The sequence below is a fragment of the Galleria mellonella genome, unplaced genomic scaffold (genome assembly GCF_026898425.1).
Source record: "Galleria mellonella isolate WM207_F2 unplaced genomic scaffold, CSIRO_AGI_GalMel_v1 utg184, whole genome shotgun sequence".
NCBI classification, from domain to species: Eukaryota; Metazoa; Arthropoda; class Insecta; order Lepidoptera; family Pyralidae; genus Galleria; species Galleria mellonella.
The window spans coordinates 12,375,680-12,403,511 of record NW_026442025.1 but is presented as its reverse complement, the minus strand read 5'-3'; the positions used below and the strand labels follow the sequence as shown (position 1 = coordinate 12,403,511).

The 27,832-nt window shown below is 34.2% G+C and overlaps 2 protein-coding genes across 10 annotated transcripts in view; both read left to right on the top strand.

Annotated features, from left to right (window-relative positions):
• The window catches only part of LOC113512120 (uncharacterized), a 207,749-nt gene extending 195,409 nt beyond the window's left edge, over window positions 1-12,340 (top strand). For 6 of the 8 annotated variants that reach the window (XM_026895899.3, XM_052893766.1, XM_026895900.3 and 3 more), the window contains 5 exons: window positions 3,610-3,754; window positions 5,148-5,263; window positions 6,628-6,727; window positions 7,028-10,394; window positions 12,084-12,340. In XM_026895899.3, coding sequence (XP_026751700.2) covers window positions 3,610-3,754; window positions 5,148-5,263; window positions 6,628-6,727; window positions 7,028-10,380 — 3,714 coding nt within the window. In that variant the 3' untranslated portion in view covers window positions 10,381-10,394; window positions 12,084-12,340. Of the gene's footprint in view, window positions 1-1,637; window positions 1,868-3,609; window positions 3,755-5,147; window positions 5,264-6,627; window positions 6,728-7,027; window positions 10,395-12,083 lie in introns of all 8 variants that reach the window. The other 2 variants (XM_026895904.3, XM_052893767.1) reach the window with 1 other exon arrangement.
• Window positions 12,341-22,324: 9,984 nt separating this feature from the next.
• LOC113511994 (protein Fe65 homolog) overlaps window positions 22,325-27,832 on the top strand; it is a 102,649-nt gene continuing 97,141 nt past the window's right edge. For both annotated transcript variants that reach the window (XM_052893738.1, XM_052893737.1), the window contains exon 1: window positions 22,325-22,559. The gene's annotated coding sequence lies outside the window, so the exon portion shown is untranslated. The remainder of the gene's footprint in view (window positions 22,560-27,832) is intronic.

Genomic DNA, 27,832 nt, shown 5'->3' with positions numbered 1-27,832 from the left:
GCACTATAAGAGATCTGGGTATACTTCTAGACAGTAAATTAACATATTTACCTCAAATAGAGTTTGTAATAGCAAAGGCATCAAGAGCTTTAGGTTTTGTAATTCGCATTGCCAAGGAATTTGTAAATCCAAAAACTAAAATAAAATTATATTATTCATTAGTTCGAAGCGTCTTGGAATATGGTTCGATAGTTTGGCGACCACATTATTCGACCCATATTTTAAGATTAGAGCGTATACAAAAAAGGTTTCTCTGGCATTTGGCTTTTTCAGCTCGACAATCTAAGACCTTGGTGGCCTACGGGGACAGACTTATCTATTTCAATATGGTATCACTTGATAAGCGTAGAACATTAATAGATTTAATGTTCTTATATAAGTTGTTTAGGAACAGAATTGACTGTTCTCAGCTTCTTGCCAAATTTAATTTTCGATTGCCCGTACACTATCCCCGTAGTTACATCAGTCTAATGTCCGTGCCGTTCCGTAGAACCGTTCTTGGTGCCAACTCCACTGTACCACGTGTTTGCAAGCTGTTGAATGATTGCAAGCAACACTTGGATATTCACTTCGATACAGAAGGGGATTTCTATAGGAAAGCATTACAGTTAATTTAAATAGCTAAAAAACTTATGTGAAGCAATCATCTACTGAATCTAAAAAACTATACCAATGTCAAATACTTCAAGAGATTGTTATACTATATTATTGTTTTTGTTAATTAGCATGCTGTGTTTCCTTTAAAATGATTGTACACTAAGTATAAATAGACGGTAATTTAAATATTAAATCTTATCAGTGTAACAATTACTAGGAGACCAAATAAAGATAAAATAAAAATAAAATAAAATAATCTGCATCATTCTTTGAGGGTTCAATCGTGAAGAGTCTTCATTAATTCCGTTTTAGTTGCAAACTTTAACATTTGTTATATTAATAGGAGATTTAATGTAGAAGTAACAAATTATCAAAAACATGGGAAAGTTATTTTAAATTTCGTTTTTATAATAAATTTTAATAAAAGTTGTAGTACGAGATTAACGAACAGGGGAAAATACCTTTATTATAGTATTTATTTTATTTTATTTATATGCTTTTTTATATTCACTTATAAGGTTATACTGAGTATATAGTATAATATATTTTTGTTCCAACTTGAGAAATTTTGACTTTAATTTTTATCCTGATAAAAAATATGAGCCGGTAGGTGGCGGGTGGCGGTAGAAAACAAAAAAAAAAAACACCGGTTTAACTAGTATGACACGAATCATAATAAATATAAAAATATATTTTATATATTCATGATGGGATTATCTGTTGATCAATACGTCACAATAAACAATTTATTCATGCATTTTTTACAGCAAGTGTTGCATCAAAAAATGAGTTCATAAATACACATGTAATAAGTCCGGTTTTTGTACCAGACATTTTTTGTAATGTGGTTCAAAATAAATAAATACACGTGTATAATATTCTTATTTTATGAATAAAAAAACTGTAGGTACTCTAATGTTTTTATAAAAAAAAATACTATTTAAAAATAGTTATAAATAAAAAATTGTCTTAAAATTTAGATATATATAAATATACAATCCTAGTTTCGACACGAAATAATGTCAATAAATCCCTTCCAGCATTCATTTGCCTTAATTTTATATTAAAACAAATAATAATATGAACATAACGTGTGATATTAGTGGACATAACCATAGTGCAATAAAACTGTGATACTTCATAAGGTAGTGTTGTGTGTATCGATACATTATATAGATAGTTGATAAAAATGATGCTCTACATGACCCAGAGCGAAGAAGTGCCTGTGAAGAGACCGCCCAGAAGGAGGTTTATAAGTGCCAATATCAGGGTTGGTATTACTTTGGAAATTATTAACATTTTTATTTATCTTTTTTTTATATACAACTTAGAGTGGCAAACAAGCTGACGGTCCACCTGATGGAAAGTGGTAACCGTCGCCTATAGACATGAGCAGTACCATGGAGATAACAGAGTATACTGTTTCGCCCATGATACCCCCCATGCGTTGCCATTCCTGAGGACTCAGGTGTTATTCCTCTGTACCCAGTAAATTCACGCTATATTCCACCCTTCAAACCGAAACACAGCCATGCAAACACAACTGCTCCCTTACCTATTTATATATAAAAAAAAACTATTGTATACAAATTTATATATAAATAGATAGTTTGAATATAAATTTAGCTTCTAATTAAAGAAAAATAAACCTTAGTATCTGTGTGTTAAATACAAATCCGTGTTTTCCAAATCGGTTTACAACTGATGGAGTTATGAGGTAACAAACATATATACAAAAATACAATATTGAGAACCTTTTTTGTGTAGTCGGTTAAAAATTGTGCCATACCATTCCGTGCTGTGGTCAAGTGGTCAATTATAAAACCGACCATAGCATCGGAACGATAATACTCCTTGTATGTAGGGCATAAAATCAACGAACCGACACAAATAAACTATAATACAACCATAGTATACCATATTACGAGTACATTATGACCTCGATGTAATCACAAAAAAAGTTAAATTAAAAAAAAAGTGCCGCCATCGTTCCGCTAAACTAACTACAGTATGTTCACATCCGGTACCGACGCTATCTGATGTTACCTCACATGTTTAACTAACATGTAAATTATAAGGATATGCAGTTAGTGCACACTGTATATAATACATAATCTCCAATCTATTCATTATTGCACTATAAATCATTGATACAATACTTCTGTCAGCTTTAATTACAAATGTATGTTTTATGTATTTTTTTTATGCAACTTACAATGGCAAACAAGCTGACGGCCCAAATGTTGAAAAGTGATAACCGTCTCCTATAGACATGAACAGTATCATGGACATAACAGAGTATACTGTATCGCCCATGATACCCCCCATGCATTGCCATTCCTGTATACTTAGGTGTTATTCCTCTGTAACCTGTAAATTCACTGCCATATCCCACTCTTCAAACTGAAACACAGCTATGCAAAAACTGCTACACGGTAGAAACACGAATGGGACAGAGGTGCCAAAGCAAACGACTTTTGCACAAAGTCTCCGTCTGGTATGTATGAATTGTATGATCTAGCTTGTTATGCAATTTTTTGTGTTTCTTTGTTTTTATATTTGTGCCATACAAATGGTTTATTACTGACTTTACTTCTAGGAGTGTACCTAGAAACATTTATTTTACTTGTAAAATCGCGTGTAATCGTCTGAATTAGTAAATTCGTCTGATTTTATATTCACACATATATTTATCATCCATAGTGTTCTGCCAACGTATACCAATAGACCGGGTTACTAGTTCTTTTCCACAAAAAAAAATTGAATGAATTTTAGTTAAAATAGAGACAATTATTCTATAATCTGTTACAAATTTTTAATAAAATTTAATAAATATGTAAATAAATATATGTCTGTTCCGAATCATCATTAATTATAGAATTAAACATTTTGAAAAAAAAAAAAAGCAACAGCTGAGTTTCTTGCCTGTTCTTCTGTAAGTTTTCTTCCACAAACTCCTGTCACATGTCGTTCAAACATATTGTAATAACAAAATACCTTTGTTGTCCACAGCGGCACCATGCTGGCATCTCGCAGTCTTCGTGCAGCGATGGCTCCCTACTCAGCGTGGGCTCATCGGAGATGGACGAAGACAGTAGCAGCGGTCACCACCACTCGCACGATCACTCCGCGAGGAGTGACCAGTCAGACATATACAGTGGGTATTTTAGTCATTTTATCTGCAACTTAGCAACAAACAAGCTGACAGTCCACCTGATGGTTTATCTCTTACCTCTATATATATATATATATATATATATATATATATATATATATATATATATATATATATATATATATATAATTGTGGTTATTTACACAGATATTTATTATTTTAATAATATTTTTACAGATCTATTTTTTATGCTTTAATTCCTTCTACCCAAAGGTTGTCTGGAAGAGACTGCTTAGCAATAAGACCACCCTTTGTAGGTACTACATTATACTTATTGAAAATTTTTCAACAAGTCCTGTAATATTGGTGTAATAAAGTGTTAAATAAATAAATAGTTAAAACTGGGGTCAGCCTTAGTGTACCTGGCGTCCTTGAGTAAGTATGGACGGCACTCCAGATGATGAAAAAACTTGTCCATTTCAATGTCGCATACAAGCCGGGTTTAATATTGCCCACACTGGGTCCGCGTCTCTTACATCGCCATATAGCTAGTCAATGAATTCGTTTCTGAGTTGCAATTTTTCTAAACTTAGGAGTATTTTAAGTTAATGTTATAATTTGATAAATTGATGGTGAAATTACTGTATTATGGACTCTTTTAGAGTTTACATTGGTCCTAAATATAAAGATTTTGCTGTTATATCCATTGAATTTACAAGGTACATAAAAATATCACATGAGTCCTCAGAAATGGCAACGCATGGGGGGTATCATGGGCGAAACGGTATACTCTGTTATGTCCATAGTACTGCTCATGTCTACAGGCGACGGTTACCACTTACCATCAGGTGGGCCGTTAGCCTATTTGCCATTTTAAGTTGCAAAAAAAAATTTAATATTTAATTTTAGAGATCATTTTAGAGAAATAGCGCTTTAGAATCGACCCCAATATTAATCATAAACTACTCGACGCCGTCCTAAGACTGGTCGAATATTAAAATCAAAATACTACAATTATTACAAAATATTGGAAGGACTTAGGAGAACGGAAGTTTTTTAATTCTTTAATAAGTTTGTATGCAAATCTGAAGTTCCGAAACTATCCGCTATAGGCGCACTTCAGTTTTCAATACAAATAATCGATGTAAATGCTAATTCTGACTTATTGTAAATCTTTATACTCTAGCTAGCTACTCAGAGCATCTAAAGCGAAACTAGTTAAACTTACTAAAAAACATTCATGAATACCAATAATTAACTAGAATCTTTAGGCTCTTTCCGGGCCGGTGCTTAAGACTTGATTTTCTACTCTATGTGCTGAGTTTCTTCTTTTCTCTTCTGAATAGATTATATATATTTCTTTTATTATATATACCTAAGCTAATTATATTTATAACGATATATATATATATATATGTATGGTATATCATTCCAGACACATCAGAACCACCGACAGGGGTGGCGCCACTATCACATTCAGCCGCTAAACACAAAATGGCTGTGCGTCCAAGACGCACACATGGCGCGCCGCGGCGAAAGAAAAATAATCCCGTAAGTGAATTTTTTAATTTTAAGTAGTAACGAACATCGCATCTGTTTATTACTTTACATATGTCACACAAAAAAAATCGGGACTTCAATTGTGGTAAAACCAGTTATTTGATTTAAAAACTACATTATTAAACTGAGGGTCTACCATGGTGTGTTTGTACCAAAATCGGACCAATAAATGGAGTTGAACATTTCGTTCGTCATACATCCTATCATAACCTCAAATTTCTGTTTCGTTTGGCTCCGAAATTTCGGAAAACATTTCATGGTAGGCCCTCTGATTTTGATAAAATTTCTGTGAATCTGTGAGTATATTTATTCAGATAAAAAAAAAGTTCAAATCGGTTTATAATTAATGGAGTAATGAGGTAACAAACAACGAAAGAAACATCCGGATAGACAACTTCTTTCTTTAAAGTCAATTGAAAATGTTCAATTACTTTTTCAAAAAAATATTAACAGCAAATCCTATCTGCAATTGCCAACCCGTCTGCCAAGCGTGGCAACTATTGCCAAAACCCCCCAAGGAGGAGGCCTATACTCAGCAATGGACAGTTAACGGCTGCAAATATCTAGTAAAATAAATAATCTAAAGTCAAGTCCAGTTAATAATATAGGTACACATTATATTATTAATTACTTATCTGTCAGAATTTTCAACTGAAAAGATAAACAGAATCTGTTCAGAGAATGTATTGAATGAACTAATATTGTAGAAAGGTTACGTATAAATATACCTATATCAATAGTATCTACAAAGGTAATGAGTATTATTATATAAATATATAATATCTCTTTTTATATAGATCTTTTATACAGAATACAAATTGGATTTTTAATGTTTTCATCTTAAGAAACAACAAGTAATTAATATGATTTTGTTAATTATTTTTTTTAAACGAAAACGTTTTCTCCAATGTTTGCTCCATATAAATTGGGAGAGTATTTCTTAAACGAAATATTAATTTATTGAGAATATCTTGGATTATAATAATAATAATAAATTTTAAACTTAATAATAAGCATTTTTAAATAGTCACTTTTTTTTATAAATTATACACCCAGTTCGGAATGCAATTTCAGCTGAGAAGAACGGGCAAAGAAACACAGCTGTTGCTTATTGTTTCAAATAAAAGTTAAGTTTACAACAAAAACTATGAACGGATAAAATGACTATCACAAACTTCATATCGATAAAAGAAAGAAAATAAAAAGCTACAAAGCTACAATCGATCACAGTATTCTTGAACTATCTTTCAGTAACACTTTTAGGTAACTTTAATGGTAACTCTTGAAACTTAAATTTCGCTTGGAGTACTTCTTCGTGTAATATTTATTAATTTATGTATTTAATACATTTCCAGATTGTCGCATCAGCCTTGCCGATAACGCCCGAACTGAACGAAGAAATGATACGAAGCACTACTCCTGAAGTGTCACACAAAACCTCAGAAGTTGTTACTGGTATGTACAAATAAATATTCGACTTGCAGTAAGTAAGCCGTTTTGTCCACGTTAAGATAAAATATGTCATATGCAGTAATCTTATATCCTAATCTACCACAAACAATTGGACCAAATGTGTTATTTGCTCCATCTATTCAAATTTCTTTTAAGTCTGTTTGGCTGTATTTGGTTAGCAGCAAATGTCTATAAAAATTATATAACCTACCCTATTAGTTGTTATCGACAGGTATCAATTTCAAGTGTTTGCTTTTTTATAAATACTTAATTTATTTTCATATTTTTTCTTCATCATTACAGAATCATTCTCTTCATCGACTACTACGAAGCATGTGATCGTCAAAGAACAACACCTGCTAGTGAATCGAGAACTGCAAAGAGTTCTAGAAACGCCGAGCGACACAAAACTGAAGTCTTCGTCGCTACCCCCGGGGTTAGCGCTCAGTCAGCTCATGGGACAGTCGCCGGCGAAACTAAGCATAGCAGAGTCAGACACGCCACGATCCTCGATAAAGAGAAGCAAGTCTAGTACTCAAGGCCAGTCTTTAAGAGATGGTTCGCCCAAAACTCAAGTGAGTTCAGAAATGAACACTTACCACTCGGAGGAACGAATGACAAAGTATCGTACAGACAAAAAATACGCCGAAGAATCTTGCCTCGAAAAGAAATCTAAGTCAGAAAAGAAAATTGAGAATGAAGTCATAAAGTCGTCGAAAAAGGAAGAGTCATTTTTCAGTCGACTGCTCTTGAGGAAGAGTGGAAAAAAGTCGAAAAAAGATCAGACCGATGGAGAAGGACAACAAGATGTAAAAAAGCCTAAAACTGAAAAACCGATGGCGCAATATAAAAGTGTTGATGCAGAGAAGAGTGGATTCACCTATTCAGATGGACAAGGGTATAAACCGGTGCCCGCTGAAAGAACGCATAGATCTGCAGGACAGAAAGCTTTCGCAAATCAGATGCACAAAAGATTTGACAATAAAGGTGGATACGTACAAGATAGTGCGTATAAAGATGTATATAGCGCAGCCAAAGTATCCGGTGTGGAATATAATATAACTGATCTCAAAATTGCTGAGGAAACTGACAAGATGTTGAATTTAGAAATGAAGAGTCGGTTCAGTAGACGTGACGAATTTAGTGAAAAGATTGATAGAGCAAAGAGGACATCTTCTAAAGAAGCTATTGATGAGAAAAAAGACCCATTCGTTTTACACCATGATAAAGCTAAAAGGCCGACTTCTGTTCAAAGAACTATTGATCCGTTGTCATCAAAAGCATTTATTAGTAATGAAGTATCCAACAGAGTACAAGAAGAAGCTTTGTCACCGACACGAATCACTTTAGATGACGAACCTCCAAGCAGAGGGATGCGAATGAAAAGTGTTCATAATGATTACACATTTCATAGTGGCAGTATGCCTAAGAGTATCCCTTATTTCAATCCTGGTATATCTATCTCTTCTTCGCCACCTAAGACTATCCGACATGCAAGTTCAGAAAATGTCAAACGTCGATCTTCGGAGCACATTCCAGAATTTAATGAAAAAGCAGTAGAAAACAAACAGGAAACAATGCATCATATCAACAAAACGGAAGAATCATACGCGAGATCAGAGATGCGTTCACTTGGGGACGAGTATATAGAATCTAGAAATAGCATTGGCAAGTCTCATAGTTTTAGATATGCTTCTGAGACAACATCAATAAGTTCACAGGAGAATCAAATGCCTAGTTTACCTGCAATAGTGGGTATATCTGAACCTCTTTTAGAAAGTTGGGAAGTAAATTACAGAAGAAACGTCAGTGAAAGACATGATTTCTCAAAAAAAGTATCAGCTAGGAACTACAGCGTTCTTCACACTAATGCAGATGCAAACTATGACAGTCTACCAAGCACCGACAGTAGTTATTTAGACAGTCTCAAAACGGATGCTAATGAAGATAGAAAACTGTTTACTAACAGCATACATATTACAATGGATAGTCATAAGAGAGACAGCGATATATCTCAGATAGAGGCTAAAATTGATGATATTATTAGTTCTCCTAAGCCTATTATAACCCCAATACTCAAGTCTAGTTCGTTAGATAGTGTTAAGAGTAGTCCAGAAAAACCTATTGATGAAAGAAGGAAGACTATATCTGTTGAAAGCGCTTTGAGTCAAACTAGCAAGATCAGTAGCAATATTCTAAAAGATATTAAACAAGAGCAAGATCCAGAAACTTTTATTTCTGTTACACATATTAACAATGAACAAATTCCGGTGTTGAACAAAAATGCAGAAGTTATAAAAGGAAATAAGAGCGATGACAAAATTCATAAAAGTGGCACTAAACCTGGAGTCCCCGAATTTCTAAATATACAGTTGAACAGAGTTGATACAAAACCTACCAGTAATATTGTATTAACTGCTAATATAACGCCAAAGAAACTTGATAGTCCACAAACTGATAAGGAATTAGATATAGAAAGTTTTCGTGTAACAGATACTAAACTAACGCAAAATGTATTATCCGTGGGAAAGGACTCGAATACTAATAATAATATTGAAAATGTAGCAGAAATTACGGAAGAGAAAATATCACCTGTGGTTACGAGAAGAACTGTACAATCGGTAACACCGCAGAGTCCTTCTACGCCAAAATCTTTCTATAAAAGGAAGGCAACGAGTGTTGAATTACAAGACAAAATAGAGAAACCGAGAGCTAATTCTATGAGTACAGATGATAATACAGAGAAAAATTATGACAACATATCTATCGATCAAAAATCACATTCCAGTTTTGGCAGTAAAAGTTCTATACAGAGCATCGATAGCAATGATGTTAGAACTCCAGACAGGCACGAGGAAGCTGTTGTTTATCGCAAGAAACCTGTGATGTTATCAAAAGAACTTCGTGGTGACAGGAAAAATGATGATGAACCAGAATTAATGAAAGTATTTGCACGTAGATCATTGAAACTCAAAGATACAGAAGCCGACTCTTTAGCTCAAGAAATCGCGGAAGCGCACAATCTGAAAAATGAAAATAGTGACAATGCCACCGTTACAAAAAGTAAAATGCTCAAGAATGAATTTAATGCTTCAATAAAATCTAGAGATAGTGACAAAGAAAATGAGGATGCAAGTGCAAAAGATCAAGCTGAAGAGAAGAGATTGGTCGATATCGCTGCCCGAGTCAGTCAATTTGGTGTTCCTCATTACCAGAGAAGTATAAGTGTGAACACTGTATCAAATCCGAAACGAGAAAGCGCTCCTGTATATAGAAGTGACGTAAATAAGTATAAAAAAGAAGTATCAGATTCCACACCGGAGAAGAGACTTAGAAATAGAACATTCCCTGATCCATCGACGGACAGGGATGATATTAAAAACATTGCTAAGAGCGAAGCAATGGCGTATAAAGCAGATACACTTACAAAAAGGCCATGGCAAAGGAAAGACAATGAGAAATTCAGACAATTGTCAGTTGAGAGCGAAAAGAGAGAGAGTGCTGTGATAGAAAAGGACGGAGAGACAGAGAAAGATGATAATGCGAAAGATAGAGATGGTGCTGGTGGGGAAGCGGATGCATCACCACAATTCAAAGGTATACTGCAAATGCGCGCGGAATGGGAGAGGCGAGCAAAACAAGGGATGACCAAATAAACAATGGTGCTAAGGTAAGCAATATTAATTTGTTTAATATATACCTAGTAGTTGGTAGGTCTTTGTGAAGCATATAGAAACATAATAACACATTATTTATTATTACTACTAGGGACTAAGACTGTTGAAAATCTGTCTGTCTGTCTGTGTGTAGGGACTAAATCTGTTGGAAATCATATAGGCGAATAGTCAGAAGTAATATGACATATGTACTTGTATGGTTGTGTTTTGATTTGAAAAGAAGCTGCAAAGACAGTTAAATTATGGGGTACAGGGGTCGTTAGAAATAGCAGTCTGTGAAGGGTATCCTGTGTGTCTGAAGATATAATACTGTTGACATCTGTTGACAGTCACCGCTTTCCATCAGGTGGGCCGTCAGTACGTTTGCTATTCTTTGCCATATTTTTAAACATTGTTTGTATCATTTGGGAAGACAAACAGTAAGTTCATTTCTCGTTTTTTTTTTTTTTTATTTTTGATTAAAGATAGATGAAATAGTGATCCCATCTGCGCTATCGATATATTCTGGCGGAGTACTAGTGAAGGATGATAGGTGAGAATGAAAGCAGGGCAGTTGCCCCATTGTGATGAATTTATCAAGAATAAAACATGATAGATTGGGGGGAAAGAGACTGTTAGTAATGGAGAAAGAAACAAACATGATAGATTTCAAAGGTGATCGTGTGGAGGTCGACCTGACAGGTTATATTGTTTACAATAGGGTCGCTAGTCCACATTACTAGTAATGTATATATATATATATATATATATATATATATATATATATATACATTACTAGTAATGTGGACTCAACCTCAACCAAGCTATACGCTTTATCTTCAACCTCCGCAAATTCGATCACATTTCTTTATATCGGTCTCAGCTCAAGTGGCTTTCCATTCGTCAACGCAGAAACGTTAGAACTCTTTGTACCCTCTACACTCTTCTTCGAAACCCCCAGTCTCCTAACTACTTAAGGAGTAAATACCATTATCTTTTTGAAACCCACGAACGTAACCTTCGTTCCAATAATACTCTCCAATTATCCTTCCCCTCTCACCGTACTGGTTACGCTTCAAACTCTTTTCTCCTACATTCTTCACGACTCTGGAACGCGCTTCCTGATGCCATTAAGAGACTACCGACTAAACCGTCTTTCAAAAAAAGCGTTAACGCACACTTTTTATTTTTATCCGAGCAGTAAGTACTTTATATTATTCTCAATTTCGTGTATAAAATAGTATATGTCATATATGTGTAAGTATATTTGTTATTTATATATATTTATTCGTTTATATATGTAATTTTAGTACGTATGTATATTAATAATTAGTAGTACCGCATTCGAGTATTCTGACACTTCCCTATGGTTGACTGGGAGAGAATGCTTTTAGCATTAAGTCCGCCATGTACACATATTTGTACTAATGAATAAATAAATAAATAAATATATATATACAGTAACAACAATAAGTTATAAAGTATAAAATTGTTATTAACAATGTTAGCAAAGGCGAACTTATCTCTGAAAGAGATCTCTTCTAGTCAACCTAACACAGTGGCATAAGCAGTAGTGAGTGGGCAGTAGTAGTGGTAAACAGTAATTAAAATAAATATTTGTGTATATTTGTGTAATAATGTGTGTTTAAGAAAATTTTAACCCTGTATAAATGTTTTAACAAATGATTATTGTTTCGTTTCAGAGTCTCGTATGTACCATCGTGTATACAGCGTTCGTTACGTTACGTTAAGTGATAGTTTAGTTTAGACACCCTGTGTGGTTCGCAAATTATATTATTATTATTATTATAATTAATATAGACCTTTATCTGAAGTTGTTAAGACAATGTATTTTTGAGTGTTATTGCAATGAAATTAATAGTTCATAGTTATATTTTATGAAAGAATAATATTGTATTTAACATAAATATTATGGAATACAAATTTTATTCATATAGTTCTCGTTTGTTTTATTTATTACACATTTGTTACTTTTGTTCAGCCCGACTTAAAGTTTTGTTCCACAAAATACTTACTTGTACCCATGGACACGCAGGGATGAGGATGCCCTAAAAAAGTTATTAAATAAATAATATTAATTAAATAAATAAATAAGGGTAAAGAAATATCTAAAAATACATGGATCGACTGTGGGAAAGATGATATGGTCAGAATAAGAGTGAACGAAGAAATGACTGCGTCTGTGAATGGAATCTTAAATAATTTAATTTCGCAGAATTAGTGTATTATATACCATAATAAACTAAATCTATACATATAAAAAATAATCGCCATTTGTTAGTTTCACTAAAACTCGAAAACGGTTCGACATATTTGAATAATTTCTTTTCGTTTTATTCCTTATAACACATGAATGGTTTAAAAGAAAAAAAAACTGAAAATCCTTAAAGTTCAGCTTTTTTTTTTACAACACAGGGGGCAAACAAGCATGCGGCTCACCTGATGGTAAGTGACTACCGCCGCCCATGATCACCCACAACACCAGCGGCATTGCAGGTGTGCTGCCGGTCTTTTAAAAAGGAATATACTCTTTTCTTGAAGGTTATGTTGTCGTATCGGTTCGGAAATACTGCTGCTGGAAGTTTATTCCAAAGAATGGTTGTGCGTGGAAGAAAGTGCCTTCAGCTGAAAAATCTAAAAATTAAAATAGGTAAATAATGGGAATCATTAATTTGCAACACTTATAATAGATGGCGTTACAGGTGATATGAAGTTCATCGGGTTAGCTATAGCTAGTTCACAATATTTTTTTTATTTAAATATATTAATATATTAGAAATTTCGTTTATAAATGCCGCCTGTGAATTGCCCCATTGCGTGATCGTTTACTAATTGTCAAAATTCGAATTACTCCAACCATGTGCTTTGTGGAAATTGGAATCTCTTTTCTCTTCAAGAACATCTATGAATTTTAAAGGCAAGACCAAAAATCCTTTTAGCTGTTAAATTCAGCTAGAGAATGAGCACGAGTCAAATAATTTTTTTTTTATACAACCTAAAATGGCAAAAAAGCTGACGACCCACCTGATAGAAAGTGGTAACCATCGCCTATAGACATGAGCGGTATCATGGACATAACAGAGTGTTCACGCCATATCTCACCCTTCAAACCGCAACACAGCCATGCAAACACAACTGCTTCACGGTAGAAACACGAATGGGGCAGAGGTACCCAAGCAATCGACTTTTGTACAAAGTCTCATATAGAAATTAATTATACGAGCTACATAACCTCACTAATCGCCTGATACCCAAGACTGAAGTGAAGTACCCTCTGTTATGAGGAATCAGACAACAAAAATCTAGGGGCATCCAGAACAGCTGAAGATTTCTGTAGGTTTGTTTTAAAGGCATCCACAATTTTTTGATAAAACAAACAATTCAAAATATTTACCTGAATTATTTTGTATTCTTATACTATTGTTAATATTATAACAGTTTCTATATTTACAGATTAAATTCATTTCACAAATTACAATACTCATAAAACTAATACATTTCACAGAATCACAAAAAAAAAAAATCAACAATCAGTCCCACTCATGTTCCGTACCCGACCCAAAGGTCCCCATGACACTTGCGGCATTTCCGCGTTGGATTGCCAGAGATATCCTTTGAGCCAGATACGAACCGGAACCACTAATCATGCCCCCTATCCGCAATGCGCAGACTCAACTCTTTTAATCATGATAGAAAAAAATCTAAGAACTTCCCATAACAAAAACATAATGGAACTGCGCAACATACGTTATGCCTAGACAAAGAAGAGTTAAGTACGAACAGCCACAGGAAACCGGATAGCATAATGATGTTTGTGGCTTTGAGAAAAAGTCATTACATAATGTAAAGTCATGATTTAAAATGATCAAATAATGATGTCCAGGGAGTACAGTAAACAGTACACTCTGTTATGTCCATGGCACTGCTCATGTCTATAGGCGACGGTTACCACTTTCCATCAGGTGGGCCGTGAGCTTGTTTGCCATTCTAAGTTGTATAAAAAAAATATGTGATAGATTGTGTATTAAGTATTGGCTCTATATTTAATATCTACTCTTTATTTGATTTACATTTAATTTTTTGGACGTAGAAGCAACTAAGCATCTTCTCCCGGACAAACATTATATCTACAGCCTAAATGGTCGCGTACAACGCGGTTTCAGAGATGCTTTCTCCCACGAACACTCAGCTCCCTGCCGAGGTTTTCCCGAGAGACTACAGCATGGGGTTCTTCAAAAGGGGGGTAAAGAGGTTTCTTCAGGGTCGGCAACGCGCGCGTAATACCTCTGGTATTGCAGGCGTTGATAGGCTACGGTAACCGCTTACCATCAGGTAGGCCGTATGCTTGTTTGCCACCTCAGTGGTATAAAAAAAAATCCCGGACGTAAATATTACTTTATTGCTAATTAATTCGTCCGCGTGACCGGAATATTATTGATTGCCTACGATAACATTTAAACTATGTTTTTCTCCATCATAAATATTATGTGTTTATCAAATTTCATGCCGATTGGTTGAGCTCAAGGAGTAAAAAGTTATTTTTACTTTTACTACAATATTAGTAAATAATGAAAATTGTTACAAATACATTGCAAAAATTTGAAATAATTAAAGACTGTGTTCCACAGAAAACATCGATTTGAATTTTTTTTTTTTATTTTTTTTTGGTACAAGCAGTCATTATAAAAAAATATAGTTATATTTCTTTTTTATGTTATATAAAAATAGGCAACCAGTACCGAAATAGTAGAAAATATTGTAGTAAATTATGACAAAACGTGTTATTTTTATTTAAAAACAACTAATAAATCGATTTTGATAACATTTGTATGGGACCAATATGTAAGTACATCCTTTCAGATTACAAAAAAAAATCAAACGGGTTTAAAACGGATGGAGTTATGAGGTAATAAACTTAAAAAAAACCGCCAAATTGAGAACTTTTTTGAAGTCAGTTAAAAAATGGAATATAATTGTAATATTTATACGCGTATTTCGTTAACAGGGTCTTTTTTTGATGGGTGACAATGGTATGGTAACCCCGCCTGCGCTAACGGGATACGCTGGCGGAGCGCCAGTGAAGGGTGATAGATGAGAATGAAAACAGGCCAGTTAGCCCATCATGATGGATTCATCAGGAATCAACCATGATAGTTTCCAGGGAGAAACGCGAGAAGGTCGACCTGGTTGGGTATATTGCTAGCAATGGGATTCTCAGTCTCCATTACTAACAATCCTTTTCCCCCTCGTTAACAGGGTCATCATAACTTTACATAAAAAATGTTGACATAAAATATGTACCGTAGCATTGCCTCCCTGTTTCATTTCAGCCGCGTCTCCCGAGTAGGTACGTAGTACAAACATAGAAGGAAAACATAATATTTCTACGCAATATCCTATGCAAACCGAGCGGGCGGGATATTAATATGTCGCAGGGCGATGCATATTGCTTTATTCTGTTACTGTACTGCGTACGCTACATGTGCCGTGTTATAATGGATATATATATTTAAAATAACTATATTGATCAAAAGAAATTGTGGTACAAAATGCGGAATTAATACTAGTAGCATTCTCTACCAGTACCTTTGGGATGAACAGTGAATTACGAACGCGGTACTTCATTAATGGGATAGGTTATATATAGTTTCATTCGTGTTTCTACCGTGAAGCAGTTGTGTTTGCATGGCTGTGTTTCGGTTTGAAGGGTGGGATATGGCGTGAATTTACTGGGTACAGAGGAATAACACCTGAGTCCTCAGGAATGGCAACGCATGGGGGGGGGGGTATCATAGGCGAAACAGTATACTGTTATGTCCATGGTACTGCTCATGTCTATAGGCGACAGTTACCACTTTCCATCAGGTGGGCCGTCAGCTTGTTTGCCATTCTAAGTTGTATAAAAAAAAAAAAGACACTTCACGGTTGAAACACGAATGGGACAGAGGTGAGAATGGGACCCAAGCAATCGACTTTTGTACAAAGTCTCCCTCTGGTATTATAACTATATTATATTATTTTTTATTTTTATTTTTGTATATGCCGTAAATGTATTTTTATTTATTTTAAATAAAAATCTGCATTTTAATGAAAGTTTGCATTTTTTTCATATTGACAATTTTAATATTATTTGTAATTTTACATAAACTGTCAAAAACAATGTTTCATACAAAAACAGTAAAGAAGTTGCATTACTTAAATATAATTGCTCTTAACATTCCGCCCGCCATGGACGAATAGTCCATAACCTAAGTATAAAAAAAATATTAACCAAAACATATTGCTGTATTACATAAATATTTAACCCCAAGACCAGTTAACAACACATAAATAAAAAGCTATTTAACTCATAAAATTAAAAACAACATATTTCAGACACAACAACAATAGAGCATGAAAACATTAGAGCATTTAAATAACAATTATTGTAAAAGACAACATTAGAATTAAGCAATAAGAGTAATAAAACATTTAACATTCTGTCTATCACTGGCAAACAACAAAGTTTCAAAATTGGACGCTTAATTATCGAATTTTTGCAAAGCAAGCTAACTACGCGAGTGATAACGTCTTTTCCGGAATGCAACTCTGTAATTCGGTCAAACAACCATTTAGCTGGTGGAAGATTATCTTTCATTGCTAATATTATATCACCTACTTTAGATCCTGCTGTACAATTAGCCCATTTGTATTTATGAAAAAAATGTATCAAATGTGCTAAATCTAATAGTTTATTTAGTTTAAAAAATCTTATACAGATCGCTATTATGCTAATAAATTTCCTTAGTAAAGAAAATCTTGATACAATGTCAATATAATCATTTGCATTAATATCTGTTACATGAACCTTTACAATCCTTTCTTTCAAACGAGTTTCGTGCCTCTAGGTTCTGTACGTACGTATTATATCCAAAGAGATTTTTCTAAGAGAGCTGTAAGTGTTATACCACGCAATACACAATCTATAGGATTTTCTTTCAATGAAACATGAGATCACTGTGACGAATCTAATCTGCCATGTATCCCTAAATTACAATCAGCTATAATAGTTTTCCAGCGACTGCGATGATAACTCAACTAACATAAAACCATTGTAGAGTCAGTCCACACATGCATATTTGCTTTTGGAATATTTAAAAGATCAGTTACTTTGCTTAACAATTTAGCTAGCAGGACAGCGCCACATAATTCGAGTCGAGGTAAGGATATCTGTTTAATTGGAACTACCTTTGTTTTAACTTTTACTAAATTGCAATGAATTTTGTTCACAATCTATGACTCGAATATATACCACAGCGGAATCTGCAATATTCGAAGTATCACTAAAATCATGTAACTCAATAATTACATTATCATTTTTTCTTTTCAGCCGTCTTCGAAGTTTGAAATTTACTAATTTAGATAATTCAGCCTGATACACCATCCATTCTCAAAGAAGTTCCGGAGGCAATTCATCGTACCAGTCTATACCTGCAATCCATATTTTTTTGGATAAAATCTTTAGAGGATTCCGAAATTACTTTTCTTTTCATTACAGGTGCGTTATTTTCAGAAGATTTCACCGTGAAATGAAATTCATCACTGTTCCGGTTCCAGGTAAGTCCTAATAGTTTTATTACATCATCAGATTTTATTTCTAAATTGTTTGCTTTTTCTTTATCATTGCTTTCTTTATTATTTCTTTCTGTATCAAGACATTTTAGTAGATGCATTTTGTTACTTATCCACTTTTGCAATTCAAAACCACTTCTTGTTAATAGTTCGTTCAATTGTCGACACACCTCAACAGCTTTCTTTTCAGTGTAACAGCCTGTCATAATGTCGTCCATGTAAAAATCAGACTTTACCCGCTCAGCAGCCAATAGAAAATTATGACTTTCATCACAAGCAACTTGATGTAACGATTTGACTGCCAGATACAGAGCACAAGAAGTACCAAATGTGACTGTCAAAAGTCGATAATCGTGTATTTCAGAGTAAATATCTTCTCGCCTTACAATTTTTTGAAAATCGACGCGTTGCTCTGCTACTTTTATTTGCCTGTACATCTTTACGATGTCAGCTGCCATAAAAATTGGTTATTTACGCAATCTCATGATAATATGTCATAAATCTAGCTGTAAAGTGGGCCCTACCGTTGAAGTGTCGTTCAAGGATATACCGTTACTACCCTTGTACGATGCATCAAAAACTGCCCTTGCCTTAGTTCTTTCTTCCTTAACCACCGCGTAATGAGGTAAATTTATGCAACAACTTTATTTTTATCCGATTCCTCAGCAATTTTCTCAATGTGTCCAAAAGTCAAATATTCATTAATAACCCCTGAACACCGGCGTTTCAAATTTGAATCTTTTTAAAAATTTGCGTTCTGGCCCATGCAATCTTTTTATAGTAATAGCTTTAGAATTTTCACATTTAAGAGAAGGATCATCGCGAAAAGGTAAGTTAACTACATATTTTCCAGATTCATCCCTACGTGTTGTTGCTGCATAATAATCTTCACAAGCCTGTTCTTCAGGAGAAAATATGTTAGTTATATAAGAAAAGGGATCATCTTCTAACTCCCAGAAACGTTTTAACAAATCAACATCAGTAGCGTGAGTATGCATACTAGCTATGACATTATGACAACCCTGCGAAGAATTCTGTTCATATATCTGACCGGACAATATCCAACCAAAGTAAGTATCCTGAGCTATTAATGTGCCACTTGGACCTTTCATTAAGCCAGGTTTCAAGATACTGCCATACACCTCCGCCCCTAATAAAATGTCAATTTTATTAGGAGAATTAAAATGAGGATCCGCTAATTGAAAGGTTTGCAATTCTGGCCAATCTGACACTATACATTTTCTTTCAGGCAATAAAGACGTTACTGTATCTACCACTCTAGCTGTTACTTGGATTTTAAATGAAGGATCATACCGTGACTGGAGATTGACAACAACAACGTATTTGGAAATTTTGTCATTATTGGTACCACCTACTCCCGAAACAACGCATTTACTAGGTACCTTTTTTAATTGAAGGAGTTGTACGGCTGCTTCCGATATAAAAGACGCATGTGACCCTTGGTCTAACAAAGCCCTTAGTAACTGGGTTGATCCATTTTTTGACTCAGCTTCGATAATAGCTGTGGCTAAAAGGACTTGTCCTCGTTTACTTCCATTCAAAAAATGGGATGCCATATTTGATGGGGTCTCTGCCGACTGAGGTGAATCTTCAACCTCTTCAACTTGTGATGTAGTAGCGACTACATCTGCAGTAGCTTGATCCTTGGGATGCAATAAAGTGTGATGCCTACGCTTACACACATGACATTTGTTAAATACACGACAGTTTTTTGCATTATGATTAATACCTAAGCAGTTAAAGCACAAGGAAAGCGATTCAGCAATACTACGACGTTTATCAACATTCTCCTGAGAAAACTTTTTGCAATTGTATAACCTATGATTTTCAGAACAATGGGGACAAATAATATTTGGCACAGTATGTAAAACCTTTGGATTATTAACATTACTCTGAACAACTTTTGGTTTATACTTGGGTTCTACGAATTCCAGAGCACGAAAACGCGTTTCTAAAAACTCTTTGAATTGTTGAAATGACGGTAAATCTTTAGATGACTGACTCACCTGCAATTCCCATTGTTTCCGAGATTCAGCGTCCAATTTCAAACCCATAATATAAATTACAATAACATCCCAGGACTCCGTATCAATACCAAGATTCGATAGCTCATGTAAACAATCAGTGGTTGTATCTAGGAGTTCCTTAAGAGCACTAGAAGATTCTGCTACTATGTTACGTTGACTGAAAAGTCGCTTTAAAATACAATTTGACATAAACCTTTTATTATTATATCTATCTATTAACATGTTCCAACATTTTATATAATTAGATTGAGTAATCGGTACATGCCTAATCAATTGTTCTGCTTCACCTGACAGTTGTGTTTTTAGATAATGCAACTTTTGTACATCATCTAAAACGGGATTGTTGTGGACAAGCGAAAGAAATAAATCGCGGAATGAAGTCCATTCAGTATACCGGCCTGTGAACACAGGTATTCGGATTCTGGGTAATTTAACCAATGAATCTGCCTTAGAAGAGTTAGGTGAAACTTCGCAATTACTACTTGAGGTACAACACTTAGCATTAGATAAAGCATTTTTTAATTCTACTCTATAATCTAAATAAGTTTCAGTCACTAGTTCAAACACTTCATCCTTGACATAATCGGTAGCATTTAAAACATTAGGTTCATATAGAGCAATTAACTTTTCATGTTTTGACGTAAAATTATTGTATTGTTTCTCTAGATTCTGAAGTCTTGTTTCTAAATCGTTTTCATTTATTCTATCCCTCGGCGCTTTTTTAAAATTTAATCTTGCTTTTTCTATTTTAATTTTAATATCTTCTAAAACTCGTAGGTTTGCATCCATTTTCAATAAATTTTCTAAGTTTCAATATTTAAACGATGAATATTCTCTAAGTCTAATGTCAAATTGTACTCACAGTTTTCCTTGAAACTAATACAGAGACTGACACACTGCTGCAATTGATACTTGAAACCCACTCAATGATAGCAGCGGAGTCTCCGTCCTCAGCCGTCGCAATATTTCTTACCGTTTTGCAATTGAATACTACAGCTCATCACAGAACTTAAAACGGTAGCAATTAAATTATCCTTTCGGCTCATAGGACCAAAATGTATATGCCGTAAATGTATTTTTATTTATTTTAAATAAAAATCTGCATTTTAATGAAAGTTTGCATTTTTTTTCATATTGACAATTTTAATATTATTTTTAATTTTACATAAACTGTCAAAAACAATGTTTCATACAAAAACAGTAAAGAGGTTGCATTACTTAAATATAATTGCTCTTAACATTAACCCAAGGCTATTTTATCTATTAGATCACTTTCGACGAAAGTTGATAGCAGTTTATAGTCAAGATATATTTTTATTACAGGCGTTTCTTTTTATATCTACATTATACCGTATCTCAGGTGTGTTTAGTAGGCAATATAAATTAAATTGAAATTCAACGATGCCGCCAAACTACTCTAGAAAGAGTTGCGTTGTTCTTCCGCTAGGTGACGCGAGTTGTATCTTCCAGGGTCTGTGAGACGTTGTTTGAGTTTATTATTTAGAGAGTTATTTACGAATAAAATTTTTTTGAATAGACGTAGAAGGTTCTTATGACAATGTTAAGAAAAAAATACTCCTATTTTTGGACAAAATATTGATTTAGAAAAAACAGATTTTTCTTAAGTATGTTTACGAAATCTACTCTTTTAGGCGGACAGTTAATTAAAACTTATTTTGCTAATTTTGAGTTTGAGGTAAATATTTTATTAATTTATATGGCCACCCCTTCCATTCCCGTGGGTTTCGTAATGACGATTAAGGAATTTAATAGTCGATGCGGTTTCCAACTCGTTCGCCAAACGTGGCAACTACTGGCAAAATCCACCTACCACCTTTATGTATACACATTGTTAATTATCAATACATAATAGGTATTTAGTAACGCATCCGGAGATTTCTATTAATCTCTAAGGATGAATAATAGAAAATGCTCCTAATATTAAGTCTGTATATTTTATTTTTTGGTTAGAAAAGTTATTTAAATATACACTTTACAGTGAGACTTTAGTATAGATACAGTTTTGTACCAATGCAATAATTAGTACGAAATTAGATTCAGGTAAGTTTTTCCATGTAATTATTTAAATTATTCATATAAGCATATGATAACATTTTTAATAGTTTAAGAAATTATTTTAAAAGTTTTTCTATGTTTGTTCGTAAAAATATTTGTAATGTGTCTTCTAAAATAAGGGCAAATTGAACGCACCGAAAACAAGGGGTGCTCTAGGACTACCCGCGCATGCGCGCGAACCCCACCAACTAACCCCCGTACACAGTAACGTCGCGACTCCATTTTATTTCCATTTATCACTTAATTTCCCAAAAAAAAAAATCGTCCACCAAATACATTTAATTCGATACGTGGTCTCCTCAACAGTACTTGCTTTGTGCAGTGAACTCTGACTGTTGGTGTTCAAAAGACAGACTGTAAAGTGTGTACTTACGTAATATTTTTTTTCAACAAAATTGTGCCAGTTATCGAATACTGTCTGAGGTAAGATCGTAAGATACTTCATTCTATTATTGCAATTGACTCTGATATATTTAACATATTGTATGGGTGCGTTTTATATAAGTTTGGATGTCATACATTGATTTTTACTTGAACATTCCATAAAGAAAGCCGTAGACTTAACATTCTTATAAGACGCGCGTGTGAAGTAATACAAAAATACACGTATAATACCATATATTATGGATTTTCGTACAATTTTTTACCTTTCGGTTAAAGAGTAGGAGTCTTTCAAAATGGCTCGGTTTCTTTAATAGATATTTGCTAGTATAAAATGTATGGTATTGATAAACGTTTTCTAGATTTGGTATCAGTAATTAAAAATCAATTTTTAGTACATTTACAATATCTATAATGTTCCAGTGATAATGGAAGGGGAAAAAAAAGTTCGATTGATCTGTACATCGAAGCTAAATCTTTTACTAAATAGCTCTATCAGTAGATTTCAAATTATTTAATATTACATCATACATAAGGTTATGTTCATAAAAACAAGTTATACAGAAAGAAGAGAAGAATAGATAAAGAAAGAGTGATGCAGAAGATATCGCTTGTTATTCTTGTAAATGATGATTATCTATAGCAATTTATTTGAGACTTATCTTTTGTTTTAAATTAAGTCTATTAACTTAACGTCTGAAATAGTTATACTAATAAAAAAATACATATAGTATGTATTACGTATTTAACATCTATACTCTGTGTTGTAACATGGTGGAGATAGATGTCAGCACATTAAAACCATTGAAAAACTAATTAAACTAACTAACTAATTAACTTACGGAGTTAACAATACATTTAATTGTAAGAAAATATCAGTTACCTATAATATATACTACCTATAATATACGTAGATCGATACTGACTCCAAAAAATATGTCACAATACAATGATTTAAATTCGAGGGATGGACGGCAGCGTCTCTCTTATAACATCATTAAGGGCTAACTGGGGTTGTCAACCTACTTACCAAGCATGGCAATTATTGGCAAAACCCCCTCTTTTAAAGAAGTGGTTTTGCCATAAATAGAAGTTGGTTTATTTGTGGAAATAAACCTTAAATCATTAGGCAAAACCCCCCAAGGGGAGGCTTATATTCAGCGATTAGCAAATGATAAAACTAAATGAATAATTTAAAATTCATAATATTAGCCGTTGACTGTCTAGTGCTGAGCATAGGGCTCCTTCTTGAGGGGCCTTATGCTCCAACCAATATACCAACTTCTATTTAGGGCAAAAACCACTTTGATTTCAAAATTATTGAACCGATTTTGATAAAATTTTTATGAGTTCAATCTTTAAGTATATTCTTTCAGATAAAAAGGAATTTTCCAAATCAGTTGTTACAGAGTTACGAGGTAACAAACGTTAAAAGAATACAATCGAATTGAGAACATTCCTCTATTTGAAGTTGGTTGGAAATATTTTTTTGTTTTAATGGATGATAATGGAATGGTAATCCCACCCGCGCTATCGGTATACACCGGCGTGGCACCAGTGAAGGATGGTAGGTGAGGAGATGAAGTAGGTCAGTTAGCCCATCGTGACGAATTCAACAAGAATTGTTCACGATGGTTTCCAGGGGGAACCACGTGGAGGTCGACCTAATAAGGCATATTGCTAGCAATGGGGCTGTCAAACTCCATTACTAACAATCCCTTTCCCCCCCGGTTGGAAATATTGGTCAGAGTACTTGATGAAAGATTGCTGTTTTATTTTATTTCTAGTTCGAGGACATCATTTTGTTTTTTCATGTTTCACATTGAGGTTAAGGTTTGTATAGAAATTTCGTGCTGAACACGAAAATTCGTGGATGGTAGTGCGCGATAATAAATACAATTTAGGTTAGTTCATAACACACAAATCATAGAATTAAATAATGGTTTTTTAAGTTCTATGAATTGTTTATTGCGGCTTCGTGCGCGTATGAAACACTTTTTGATTTGCACTTTAAAAAAGGATTGTTTTCAATAATTGGTAAGCAATAATTGGATAAGAAATATTTATTTTTTTAATGGGTGACATTGAAATGGAATCGTAATGTGTTCTAGCCATAGAGTGAGCTACCTCTTTCTTTCCTGTGGGTGGCGCAAGAAGGGAATAAGGTAGCTTAATGGTTGAAGGATGGGCAGCAGCGTCCTTCTTAAAACCTGACTGCTAAAGCCTGACTGCGGTTGCCTGCCAAGCGTGACAACTACTGACAAAGTTCTCCAGGGCTAGGGTAGGCGGAGGCCAATGTTTAGTAGTAAATAATTAACAGCTGATGATGGTTATGATGGAATAGCAACTCCACCTACATTATAAGTATACGCGGGGCAACAGTGAGAAATAATAGGTGAGGATGAAAGTATGTATGTTAGCCCATCGTGACGAATTCAAGAATTAACCGCGATGATTTCTAAGGCGGAACACGTGGAGATCAACCTCATAGGGTATATTGCTAACAATGGGAATTTACAATCCTTTTTCCCGCTAAAAATAGATTTCCCAACTTTAGTTTGTTTTTAAGGCTGGGGTGAATTATTATTATTATTATTAGGGAATGTGTTTTATCAGGCAGACGAACCTGTGACAGTGTGTTATCTGTAATTTTTTGTGCTCGCCATTTTTTAAAGTTTGCGTCAAATTCTTGTCAGTGACAGGAATTTTATAATGTTCTTAGCAGCAATGTTTTATATCTCTACAGGATATAAAGTATATTTTTATAAGTAGGCTGCAACCACAAATGACGTGTTATGACTTTTTTTCCTGATCATGACATGTATTCTGGGCATAAATATAGTTGGGCTATTCAGTTTGCAGCGTCGAGTGAGATTTTCGGAAAATCCCTTAATCAAGGCTTTCGAGTGGTTTAGTCCTGACTGTATAAGTCAGTAATTATTTGCTACTCTTGAGCTTTCTAGTTTAAGATGTTTGAGCATTAGACTTCAAGACATGTCACAATAAGTTTCTGGTTCTATTTGGATATTTTTTTTTATTGGATGAAAATGGAATGGTAACCCCGCCTGCGCTAACGGGATACGCTAGCGGGGCACCAGTGAAGGGTGATCGATGAGAATGAAAACAGGCCAGTTAGCCCATCATGATGAATTCATCTGGAATTAATCATGATAGTTTCCAGGGGGAACCACGAGGAGGTCGACCTGGTTGGGTATATTGTTAGCAATGGGATTCTTAGTCTTCGTTACTAACAATCCCTTTCCCCCCTCTATTTGGATATTCTTTGCGGATGTTTTCCCCTTCTTTTGCAGATTGATCAGCTTTTTCATTACTATGAGTCTATGAATGATCAGGAATCCATTTCAAGCTAATATTATTTCTATTACAGAAGTCGTTTAATAACATTATGCAGTTCTTTATAAGTTTTTATTTAGTTTGGTATAAATCAATTTCTTGTAATGCTGTTTAACTATCCCAATAAATAAATATATTATTATATATGTAGGGCGAATAGGCACATCATTAAGTGAAACTAAGATAAAAATCTATAAGAGACAACATTAACTATCTATTAGTAAGTTACCCAAAACTGTGTCACTGATAAAGCTATTTTGTTAATACAACAAGCAACGCAGTTCATATAATAGTGATTTCTTTGGTTAAGGTTAGAAATGGGCAGCAATGTCCTTATTTAAACATCACCAAAATCCAAACTGTAGTTGCCAATTAGCCTGACAAACGTTGCGACTACTGGTAAATTCTTTCTTATGTGGGAGGCTATGTTCAGCAGTGGTCGGTAACAGCTGATATAACAAGAAAAAGTTATCAGGCCAACATAAAGAATTTAGCAAGAATAAACCACGAATGTTTCTAAAAGGTTCCACGTGATGGTCCATTTGTAAGGATATACGACAAACTTTGGGGACTATATCAGCTACTTTGGTTCTCCGTCTAATCCCTTCATTTGGCTCTTATCTCTCAAAGAGACACCAGTAGTATTCAGTGAAATGTAAACAAAAACCGTAATAAATTGGGAATGTCCCCAAGTGTGGTCCCGGACTTGATCCCAGGGAGAGGCCGATAAATTTTAATAGAGACAAAATGATTATTGATGGCCCGTCATTATGCAAAGTGGCCGCGCGTCGTCCTTAATTTATGGACAATTTGTGGGTTCAAATTGGCTATCATGTACTCTAATATTAGAAGGTAAGGTAACTTAATTGTAAAGAAATCACTGGTTTGGAAAGGCAACTGAGATTTTAAACTATGTCTATCTAAGTAGGAAATATATAAAACTGCAGAGATAATATGACGTAAAGATTTTAAAAATCCGGGTCCAGATGTAAGGAACATCCGGATCTAAAAACATTACATTCCATTTTTGAACAGTTATTTAATAAAGTCATTAAGAAAACTCACGATTTGGACGTCTTTTAAAGATACGACAATTTAAATGTTTTAGTATGTACAGTCTATTCAACCAGGTATTCAGTAGTTTTATGTAAAACATAACTAGAACGTGCAAATAGGTATTGACTAAGCATAACATCGAACGGCAGATCCCGGGGGATACCCAACACTGGTTCTAAGTTGCCACGAATTGGCTGCCATTTGGTTTTTCTATTCCTCAGAGAACAGACCCTTTCTTTTTCAGTGAGGCTGGTTATTTTAAATAATGTGATTTTAGACTTTATCGTTTAGACGTTATAGAGGTTATTGATATACAAAAAACAAGATATACAAATATAAGTACATAGATCTTGATTTTTTGCTTTTGGGGTACAAAAAAAATTAAGATAAACATTCTCAATAAAAGTAATATAATTCATAATTTCATAATTTCGGCGGTTTTGTTCTATAAAAGTACCCTATGTAGTAATGTTAAATTTCATTCGAATTCGTTCAGCTGTTTAAATAACAATCATTCAAATATGTTTAAAAATTCTCCCATTTACTTATATGTGTTTCTTATTGTTTAATTTTTTGTTACAAAATTCACATCTCTCATTTTAAGGAGGGGAAATGGCTAAGAAAGCCCAGTCAGAAGCACATTTAGCTTTACGGGCAGTATGCAAGAACACCGTTTTTTTGTATCTTTCCCAGAAGAGAGCTGCTTCAGAATTTCAACCATCTAAGATACTGTTCCAAATTGGTTGAGATAAAACTGTTCACCAACAGAACGATTGGAATGATTTCGGTGGATGTCACGCTTCATATTTCGGTCACCTCGTGAGCCCAGCAGAGAAACTTACTTTTTTTATACTTATCGATTTCGGGTTTCACAAGGTTCTCGTCATGCAGCATAGTGGCATCCA